The 11,124-nt window shown below is 44.2% G+C and overlaps 1 protein-coding gene across 1 annotated transcript; it reads left to right on the top strand.

Annotated features, from left to right (window-relative positions):
* Positions 1 to 1,841: 1,841 nt before the first annotated feature.
* TMX1 (thioredoxin related transmembrane protein 1) lies at positions 1,842 to 10,888 on the top strand. Its single transcript, XM_055715958.1, has 8 exons — positions 1,842 to 2,036; positions 2,158 to 2,273; positions 3,106 to 3,151; positions 3,673 to 3,801; positions 4,984 to 5,029; positions 5,114 to 5,215; positions 6,953 to 7,022; positions 7,753 to 10,888. The coding sequence occupies exons 1-8, from the start codon at positions 1,882 to 1,884 to the stop codon at positions 7,923 to 7,925; spliced, it is 837 nt and encodes a 278-aa protein (XP_055571933.1). The 5' UTR covers positions 1,842 to 1,881; the 3' UTR covers positions 7,926 to 10,888.
* The last annotated feature ends 236 nt before the right edge of the window (positions 10,889 to 11,124 follow it).

Genomic DNA, 11,124 nt, shown 5'->3' with positions numbered 1-11,124 from the left:
CTTGGGACACATTTGTTTATGCACTTATTCTTCAATGCATCTTAAATTATCAGGATGTATACTGCTACCTTGAAGAACAGAATCACCTAAGTTGGCAAAGATCTTTAAGATCATTGAGTCCAACCATTAACCGAAGGGAGTTCTTCGCATCGCATCACTGATGCAGAACGGAGAAATTCTTGGATTATCAATAACAAATTAAAAAAATTATGACTAAAATGGAAGGGCAGTGAGCAGGGAGAGTGCTGTAAGCAGTGATTTATTACTGAATCAGTGAATAACAAGCTTCATCAAGTGCTTATTAATCCCTGAAGTGTTCTTCTACAGAAATGAACATACACATTGTACTGCAGAAAAGTTGCCAAAATCTAAAAGAAAAAAAAAAAACAAAACCAAAAAACCCGAACCCCAAAGGCTGATTTATTCTTTTTCCTGCACTGGTCTAATGGCTGCTGCAGTCCAGCTCTCCCCACCTGCCAAGGGCTGAAGCTGTGGGCTATGAAATTATAGCAAAGGCCCCTTTGAAAGATGCAGGGAAGGAAATGATCCAGGCGGAAAAGGCAAGGTGGCATTATCACAGCCACTCCTGACAAAGAGCTGGAGAAAACTTTGTGGTCGAGAAAGTATGTGCATATGGGGAAAAAAAAGAGGTTCCTTCCACTGAAAAGCTCAAGGTGCTGACAGATTGCAGTGAAATGATGTGGGATTTGTCTGCTCATTACTGGTGACCTTTTTCCTGACTTTTGCTTGAGGATTAAGTACTCAAGTACTAAGTTACTTTCTGCCAGAAGTAACTAAAGCTGTGGCAGAGAGAAGCAGGGGTTGGAGTGAGGGGAATCTGTCCTCCCTGTGACCTCATACAGCAGTTTCCTCCCCTCACGGTGGCCTGCCATCTGCCCCAAGTGCTCAGGGCTCTCTCCCGTTCTCCAGGCTGGGAACGGGGCACAGGGGAATAACACAGCTGTAGTATTTACTGTGGCTTATTTTGTACCTTGCAGCTGTTTGTCATCTGGGTGCAAAAAGCAGAACTTTCAGAATTCCAAAATGCAGGTGTTTTTTTAAGTGTCAGTGCAAGAAAGGACAAATAAATCCCACTCCAAATGCCTGCCTTACACAGAGGGTCCTAAACTGAGTCTTCACCATCTAATGTCTGAAATGCCTGTATCTGTCTCTAGCTCTGCAATTCAGTGTGGTGAGGATGCATAAAGACGTTTATCTCTCTGGATAATTTTGTTGCACATCTTTTATATTGGGAGTTTTGAAGATTTTCCTTAGCTGCGTATTCAGACCCTTGTCTACATTGTTACCAGTTGCTCTGGAGCGGTCATGAGACATAAGTGAGTTTGGATAGCTTGGTCATTCTGCATCTCTTTGCTTTGTTACAGTTGTCAGAAATGGAGAGGCAGCAGCAGAAGCGTGCATTGGGCACAGAGAGCAAGCAGCCTGTGCAGGCCCCCTTGCTGTCCAGCTGTGGGGGGCTGGGCTCCCTGGGGAAATGGCATCCCACATACAGCAGCAGGGGGGAAGCAATGACTGTCCACAACGCCGGGAGCAGGGCTTGCCATAGCAAGGCGTCACCAAGCCTGTCCCGGCTGCCGCCCGTCCCACACCTCCAGTGAGGACCGCGGCGGGGGGGCGGTGCCGGCTAGAGTCGGAGGCGGGAGAACCGGCGCCCCCCATTGGCCGGGGCAGCGTCCGCGAGCCCCTACAGGTCCACTCTCAATAGGCTGCCGCGCCCCCTGGGCTCTCCCTTTGGGCCCGCCCACAACAAGCGAGCTTAGACACGCCTCCCGTTACGCGCATGCGCTTGTCCCGGAGGCGCGAGTGCGCAGGCGCCAGTGTGTGCCGCCGCCGGAAGGCAGGGGCGGGCGGCGCGGCAAGATGGTGGCCGCCGGGCGGCTGCGCGCTCGGCTGTGCGTTTGGCTGTGCCTGGCGCTGGCGGGCGGCTCGGCCGCGCTGGGGAAGCAGGGCCCAGTGAAGGAGCTGTCGGACGGCACGTGGCGGGAGCTGCTGCAGGGCGAGTGGATGGTGGCGTTGTGAGTCGCTCGGGGGTCGCTCGGGCTGCTGGGCCCGCGGGGTGGGGGTCTCAGCGGCCCGCTCTGAGGCCGCGGGGGCCCGAGCGGTGCAGTTCAGTGACAGGCTTGTGCTGCCCCTCAGCTACGCCCCTTGGTGCCCCGCCTGCCAGAGCCTGCAGCCCGAGTGGGAGAAGTTCGCCGGGTGGGGCGAGGACCGGGAAGTGAACGTTGCCAAAGTGGATGTCACGGAGCAGCCGGGTGAGAGCCTGTGGCGGGGGCGGGCTGGGCGCTCCCGGCGCCCTCCCCGGGGCTTTGGGCTGCCGAGCGCTCGGGGCAAACCTTCCCTGCCAGTGTACGTGCTTCTAGGAAACAAGCGGGATTAGTAGGAAGTAACGAAGATCTTCCATGGAACTCTGCCGAAGGCAGATTGGTCTGTGTGAACTAAACGCTCAGGTCTTTCTTAATAGGTACAGGGGACAAGAGGATTCCTCTAGAGAGTGATTCAGAGGGTTTCAAGGAGGCTTTTTGCTTTACTCTTAAAGCACCATCCAGGGTGAAAATGTGGTTTCTGCCTTCCCTGTGGTAGTGCCTCTGTTTGTTGGCAAAAGGGGTGAGAGTGAGAAGTCTGGTATCCTGCAGCTGAAACTCACTGCTCTGAATTGCCCTCACGTGATTGTGGGATATGTAAAAAATTACCTTCTCCATGCTAATACTTTTCTCCAAAGTCACCATGACTTTTGAAATGTGCCTCACTTGGGATTATCTTCTGCAAGCACTGGAGGTTGCGGATCAGGTGGGAAGAGGAGAGCATCTCTCTCTAAACAGCTGCAGCCAAAATAGTCAAGTAGAATAGTTATCTCCAGGCATCTCCGCCCGCCCCCCCCCCCCCCCGGAGAAACTTTCTCACCTTTTGTCCAGAGACCTTTCTTTTTTAGACTATGTGCAGTACTTAGATATACATATGTTTGAGCTTGATCACAGAGTTTGATACCTGGGGTAGCAGCTGTTTTTATTTTGGTGTATAATAGCATTTTTACTTTTTCTTACATAAGAGTGGTCTACTGTTCTGAAGATAACTGTTTTCTTGCAGGATTAAGTGGACGATTTATCATAACAGCTCTTCCTACCATCTATCAGTAAGTATGCAATGCAGCAGGATTTTTTGGAGGAGAGGGGAAATATTTTTTTTCCTTTTCTTGGGAGCACATGAATGAGATTTACCATGCTCTTAAAGAGTGTGAGTTACTTTACCCTGAGACAACCACTGTCTTACCTGCTGTGACCTTACAGTACTGCCAGTTGATTCTTTTTCTTTTCCCTTCGGGCCTTATTTATTCTATTTTTTCATGGGTGTTTCTATTTTGCAATCTTTTCTCCACAGGTTGATTGCAGTGCATTTGTGTGGCAAGTGCATTAGGAAGATCACTATCTTTTTATGGAATTGCAGCCTAAAGCTAGCCAATATACACATGGAGTCAAGATTCTAGAAATACTTGTAGACAATATTTTTTGGAAAATGTTTTAGAGCTAATATCATCTAAAGCAAAGTAAAACTTTAAAAAAAAAAAAGGTGAGGTAATGGGAGGGAAGATGTTGAGTGGAAGCAAATGTTGCATGCTTGCATTGTCTAAAATAAAGGACTTTTTTTGGTTTACAGCTGTAAAGATGGGGAGTTCAGGAGATACCAGGGTGCAAGAACTGTAGCTGATTTCGTAAATTTCATCAGTGACCAGGAATGGAAATCTATTGAACCAGTTTCATCATGGTTTGGTCCTTCCTCTTTCCTGTGAGTTTTTGGTAGGGTTTTTATGGTAACTTGTTGTCAAACATGCCCACTTTCAGGACATGTTGGTACAGGTCCTTAGGTGTGCCACACCTGGTGCTACCTCCTTGATGATGAGCCGCTCGTGCAGCAGCTCTGTGCTGGTGAGAAGTATGTGAACATGATGGTGGGTGGTCATGCCTCCTGCAACAGCTGTGGGAGGGTTGTGTGCGCTAGCATAGCAGAGATGTCCTGAGGAAGGTTTACTTTAAGGCTTTAAATAGTTATAGGCTGTATTGTTTTACTGAACTCTTGGAGGTAACTTACACTTGAAGTTCTTCTTTTGTTTATACAGCAGATGTGTGTTTTGCCCAGCTAAGTTCTAGGAGATCAGCAAGAAAACCTGGAAAATAATACAGCAATGTAGTTTAAGATATGGGCTGGCCGTTTAAGAAGACACATCTGTAGCAAAGTTAAAAGCAGAGTGGAAGGGTGAATGTTCCTTCACTGAAGGACAAGTGAAGTGGGGAGACTGTAGTTTGAGAAGAAACCTGCTCAAGAAAAAGAAGAATTTTTTCTACTTCTGTGCCTTTGAAGTGCTTTTAGTTGTTGCTGCACGTGCTGTGTGGTGGTTTCAGAGTACTTCATGAACTGTGAGGGATAAAGCATGTTGGGGACACCATTGGTTGTGGCAAATGAACCCAGTTGTTTGTGGTTTTTCTTCTGTCGGAGCAATGATGGCTAAAACACTTCTGTGCTAACTGTACTGTGCTTATAGCAGCGTTCAGTTTATGAATTTTATTTCAATAAAATCCGTAGATGCTCAATTCTTAATATCTTGAATAGAGCTCCAGCTGGTTTCTGATAGCCTGTTGATCCAAATGTAACTTAGAACAGAAGCAAAAGCAACTAAATTCATATGTTAGCAGATCCAAGTCAAGGAAGTTTGTGAATTCATAGTTGTCCATATGTGGAACATTGTACAAGCTGATGTTGTTACCAAAGGTGCCTTATGGGAAATGAGTGTTTATTGGCATACAAGACAAAAAAAGAAGGTAAAAATCAGAGTAGTTAGAAGGAAAACCAGCTGTGAGCAGAAAGTTGTTCAACATGGGACTAAGTAATGACCAGCCAGGCAGATCGGAAGATACAGGTTTGTGAGCAGCTTAAAGATGTTTTCAATTACTTTTTTCTGCTTTGTTTCAGGATGAGCAGTATGTCAGCTTTGTTTCAGTTGTCCATGTGGATCAGGGTATGTGCTTAGATCTCTACTTTATTTTTTAACAGACATGATATTCAGCTATTCTTGAAATGATTCTCTTGTCTTTTATTCCAGCACTGCCGTGGCTATTTAACAGAAAATGTTGGAATACCGGTCTGGGGCTCATATGCTGTTATTGCGTTGACAGTTGTATTCTCAGGAGTAATACTGGGACTTGTAAGTGAAACACTTGAAATGGATTGGCTTGTGACTACTGTGTATTACACTAATTCCTCCTCTGCTTCAGTCTTTGATAGTAAGATGAGTTATTCTTGGGGTACCCAACACCCTGAGCTGGAAGACCGGGACGGGGAGCAGAGTGAAGGCCTCATAATCCAAGGGGAAATGGTCGATGACTTGCTACACCACTTAGACACACACAATCTGTGGCACTGGGTGGTTTCCCCCCAGGGTACTGAGGGAGCTGGTGGAAGTGCTCACTGAGCCACTTCCCATCATTTGTCAGCAGTTCTGGATAACCAGGGAGGTCCTGGTTGACTGGAAGTTAGCAGATATATCGCCCATCTTCAGGAAGGGCTGTAAGGAGGATCTAGGGAACTACAGGCCTGTCGGCCTGACCTTGTTGCCAAGGAAGATTATGGAGCAGATCATCCTGAGTGCCATCACGCAGCAGCATGTACAGGACAGCCAGGTGATCAGGCGCAGTCAGTATGGCTTTGTGAAAGGCACATCCTGCTTGACTGACCTGATCTCATTCTGTGGCAAGGTGACTCACTCAGTGGGTGAGGGAAAGGCTGTGGATGTTGTCTACCTGGACATTAGCAAAGGTGTTGAAGCTGTTTCCCACAGCATTCTCCTGGAGAAACTGGCTGCTCGTGGCTTGGAGGGCTGCACTCTTTGCTGATAAAGCGAATTTAAAAACCTGGCTGATGGCTGAGCCCAGAGAGTTGTGGTAAATGGAGTTAAATTCAGTTGGCGGCTGGTCCCAAGTGGTGTCCCCCAGGGCTCAGTGCTGGGACCAGTCCTGTTGAATGACTTTATCAATGATCTGGATGAGGGGATCTAGTGCACCCTCAGTAAGTTTGCAGATGATACCAAGTTGGGCGGGACTGTTGATCTACTTGAGGGCAGGAGGCTCTGTAGAGGAATCTGGACAGGGTGGATCGATGAGCTAAGGCCAGTTGTGAGGCTCAAGAAGGCCCTGCACTTGGGTCACACCAGCCCCATGCAACGCTACAGGCCTGGGGCAGAGTGGCTGGGAAGCTGCCCAGCGGGAAAGGGCCTGCGGGTGCTGGTTGACAGCTGGCTGAACATGAGCCAGCACCGTGCCCAGGTGGCCAAGGAGGCCAACAGTGTCCTGGCTTGTGTCAGAAACTGTGTGGCCAGCAGGGCCGGGGCAGTGATCATCCCCCTGCACTCGGCACTGGTGAGACCGCACCTTGAATCCTGGGTTCAGTTTTGGGCCCCTCACTATAAAAGGGATGTTGAGGTGCTGGAAGCTTCTAGAACACAAGTCTAATGAGAACTGGCTGAGGGAACTGGAGTTGTTTAACCTGGAGAAAAGGAGGCTTAAAGGGAGACTCCATCGTGCCCTACAACTACCTGAAAGGAGGTTGTAGATAGGTGGGGGTCAGTCTCTTCTCCTAGGTAACAAGCGACAGGACAAGAGGCAACAGCCTCAAGTTGTGCCAGGGCAGGTTTTGACTGGATATTATGAAAAATGTCTTCACCAAAAGGGTTGTCAAGCACTGGAAAGGCTGTCCACAGAGGTGGTGGAGGTGCCATCCCTGAGGTATTTGAAAGATGTGCTTAGGAACAGGGTTTAATGGTGGGCTTGGCAGTGCTGGGTTGATGGCTGGACTTGATCTGAACAGCCTTTTCCAACCTAAATGATTCTTTGATTCTGATACGCAGGGTGTTTGGAGATTTAAACTTACCTGTCTTTGGTTTCAGATGATGGTGTTCTTATCAGACTGCATCTGTCCATCCAAAAGGCGCAGACCCCCACAGTACTCTGATTCAGGTAAGCCCACTGTATACTTTTAATTCAGTGAAGCTGTTTGGTAAACCTTATATAATAGATATTGGTCTGTAACTTGTGTCTGCAGGACATGAGATTTAATGTAGAATCTTACACTTGTGATTGATACTTTGCTTTACCTGCAGCTGTTTGCCCTTAGGGTTTATAGTGGGCTTGCATTTTCTATTTAGCTAAAGCTAAACTATTCTTAAACAAATTTTTTTAGGAGAGGAAAAAAAATGTTTTTACAGCATTTTCATACCTGCAAGATAGGAAATTCCATATGTGAAGGGAGGTAAAAGTTTTCAGTGGAGCTCTCAGTGTTGTTAAGATGGGGGTTTTTAGGACCAAAGTGAGGATTAAAAATGAATTTGTGTTTCTGTGGATGGTAAGTGGTTCAGTTTGGGGTTAGTCTCTGGAATTTTTCAAGGTGGTCTTAAAAAGTAATGGAAGAAGATCTGAATGCTGGTTTATGGTTTGTAGTAACCTGACTCATTTTTTTCAAAGCTGGAGGAAGTTTTATATTACTCTAGGTAGTCTGTAATCTGTTAAAACTTGTGGGTAAATTCACGCTAGCAACAATTCTACATAAGATGTCATCTTAAGTGACTGACACTGGAAAGTGCTACCTGGATTAAATTAAATAAAATTCTGTGCTAGCCTGTGGTGTTAAAAAAAGTGTATTTCACATGGTAATGGTATTTGTGTATGCACATTTTCCATTCGCCTTAAGGAAAGCTAGCTCCAGAGTCAGCTCAGCTGCCAAAAAAGCTGGATGAAGAGCAAGAAGCAGATGAGGAAGATATCTCAGATGGTGAAACGGAGGGTAAAGAGGAGTCCACCTCATCACCGAATGCTGTTAGGCAGCGCCCAGTGAACACTGCTGCTACAACGGCTAAATCTTAGTTTTATTTGCATGCAGGATTAGTGTTTGAGTCACCAACTCAAAAGGAAATAAATATCAAATCCTTCAGCTTGAAGGGAAGAATGACTCCTGTCATGGTAATACTGATGTGTTTCACAAATTTTGGGGGGGGGAAAAAGCATTTTTGGCATCAGATATTCAAAACTAAAATATGCTGTTGCTAATGGCTGAAACTTCTCCTGTCTGTGCAGAGAAGTGCCAAGAAGTAATTTGTGTGGCTTCTTGAATGACTTGTTCTATAGGGATTTATTTTTTTTAACAGAGTGTAAAGCAGTGTACTTGTTGCATTAGGGAACATTAGCAAGGAAAATGCACTAACCTGTTTGCTGTTAAAGTATTCAGAAAGGTTTCTCAGTATAAATTTATCTAATTGTACTCTGAAGAAATGCTGAGGGGAAAAGTTCCTTCAGTTATGGGACATGTTCCAGGCTTTTCATGTGACAAAAACTGCTTTCTGCTGTGACAATGAGTGCTATAAACCCCTCCAATCTTTCTTCCAAAGAGGTTAAAGTCGCTGTCTTCATTCAGAGGAACAGAGGTTGTGTTCTGAACAAAAACTAGAGAGCTTGTCTCTGCCATCCTCCCAGATGGAAATTACCACCAGCACTTTGTGTAACGTGGATCCTCTGGCTGACCAGAAACCTACTATTTACATAGACTTCTTTTAGAAAAGGCTGTAGAAAAATATGTGAGTTTCTTGGCTAAGTAATTCTTCTCTAGAGAAATTACAAGTAGCACCATGAAGTCTTGTTTGTCTCAGTGACTCTGATTCAGGTAGGAATAGTTTACATCTAGGGTTCTCTGCTGAGTGCAAAACCTGTTCATTCATCCTGCTGAGTGGCAGTAAATCATCAGTGATTTCTGCTCAATCAAATTTTACTGCAAATTCAGTCGGGCTGTATCTGGTCTGAAGTTGAAGTAACTGCTTCTGAATTTCTTTTGCAGAAAGTAATCTTTTCTATTTTTGCTAAACCCTCTTGAAACAAAATACCCTGATTCTTTCTTTAAAAAAAACTGTAGTCTGCTGTTTTCTGTATGGTATTTGTTTTTACTCTGTATAGAAATAAAAAGAATGCACATGCGCATTGGACCAAGTGTTACCTTGCATCGCTTGTAAAGAATTTTCCATATTCTTTCAGTGAATTTCCAAATTATTTGTGAGGGAAGAACTGGCCTAATATTGAGCACACATAGGTGTTTTGACAAGCCTGGTTTTGCTTTTTTTTTTTTTGTTTCAGTTTGGGGTTTTGTTTGTTTTTATGTTTTAGTTGGCTTTTTTTTTTGATGTTGATCTGAGTGGGTTTGCAGGACTGGCAGTTGATAAATCTGTGTCGATAGTAAACTTGGTCGTGAGTAATTAAGACCACAAACCTAGAAAACCTCTTGATATTTTCATGCAGCCTCACTCTAAAGCCAGGCTCTCCTAGTGATCATTAAGAGGACAGAGCATCAGACAAGGAGTTCGTAATGAACTCTGTGGGATATGAAAGATATATTGGAAAAAACAATAATTGGAGCTCTCGCAGGTGAATCTGCTTGTAAAGCTGTCAGGAATACACCATGGTTTTTGTCAGTCTTGAATGCTTCTTTGTAAGTGGCATTTGAAGTATATCTGATAGATCATAACTCATCCTCCACGTTGCGTATGGAAAAAAGCGATTCAGCTATCCAACTACCCAAGTGAATCTTCCAACAAGTTCTTAGGTGAGTAGGAATGAGTTGTTCTGTAAGATGTTCTGGAACTTCCTCCTTTGACAACTTCTTTTTTCTATTCCTGGACATTGGTGCCCTGGAACGACTTAGGACTTCAGTGCTGGGTTAAATGTTAGGGAGATATAACTGATGCTTGAAAGGGTCCTTGTAATTAAAATCTGAGTGCTCCTGTCATTTTTAAATACCAAACTTTTCCTGGTGTTTGAATGAAGACCACTGTGTGCCATAAATGCCCTTAAAGGTGTTGGGCTTATGGGATTGCCTTAAATTCTCTAGAAGCTTAGATTTTAGCCTTTGTCACTAGTAAAATAAAGCAATAAATCTGTGATATGCTGAAGAGAACTAGTAGCACAGTCTCTGATAAATGGTGTGTTTCATTAGTTTTGAGAGGGCTTGAGAAGACGGGATGCAGGAATGCTGTATGCTTTCCTTTGTTCCTGTGTTGTTAGGGGAAGAGTGTTGAATTGTTTTAAAAGTGGAATTATACGGGCTGACTCCTGGGAATATATTTAAATGTAGCTGTTATACATGCAGGGGTTTCTACTTTTTCAGTTACTTTAAAACTGTTTGTGCAATATAGAAAGTATATACTGATAACTTTTGGCTAACTTTTAACAGAACAAACCACCTCTTTTTTTTCTTGCTGTATTTCTAGACTCCTGGTTTAACAAGAACTTCTAGCACTAATTTACCTTGCCTTTGCCTTCTGCACACCTACCTTTTCTTACTGCCTCCCTGCCTTAGGCAAGTAACCAAATTTCAAAACTGCCTCTTAGTGGTAAGTGTTTCTGGAATCCAGCCTCTGTGGCAGACCTATGCTTGTGATTAGTGTTAACTTCTGTTTTGATTATCCATAGGCAGACTGTGTTTGCAGATCTCTGTAAATCTTACTGTTTGTATTTTTAATAACGTTATGGTTTTGTCCTGTGAATATTTAAGTTTCTTCATATTTTTTTTAAATAATTTAAAAAAATAGTCTGTATTCCAAAGATGTTTACTGAGGCTGAGCGAAGATTGCAATGTAACAAATGTGTATAAGAGCTTGTCTTTTGTGTGTATTGATGATGCTTGAGTATCAATTTTGTAAAAGTCAGACAGTCTTTCCGTATTACCACCTTGACCAAGCATGTCCAGCCAGTTTCATTCCAGAAGAATTAATTACCTGTAACAGTACTTTTCTTTTTCGATGTTTCTGAGAGTCTTCAAGTAAAAAATAATCACCAGCTTTGGATTCCTGTGTTTGTGTATTTATTTTTTTTTAACACTGTATCTTGCTGTTTAGCAATGAAGCAAAACTGCAGCTATTTCCATGGAAACATGATTGTCATAACACTATAGCTAACACACCATTTGTGCTGAGTCTTTCTGAAAATAAAAGTTTGAATAATACTTCAAAGTAAAGCTGTGCTGAGGTATACTTGTGGTTTTTTCAGTTGAGACTGGTTTGGGTACCTCACAGTGAGCTGA

Source organism: Falco cherrug, chromosome 7 (assembly GCF_023634085.1).
Source record: "Falco cherrug isolate bFalChe1 chromosome 7, bFalChe1.pri, whole genome shotgun sequence".
NCBI lineage: Eukaryota > Metazoa > Chordata > Aves > Falconiformes > Falconidae > Falco > Falco cherrug.
The sequence above is the reverse complement of the archived record's forward strand: the minus strand, read 5'-3'. Positions and strand labels throughout refer to the sequence as shown.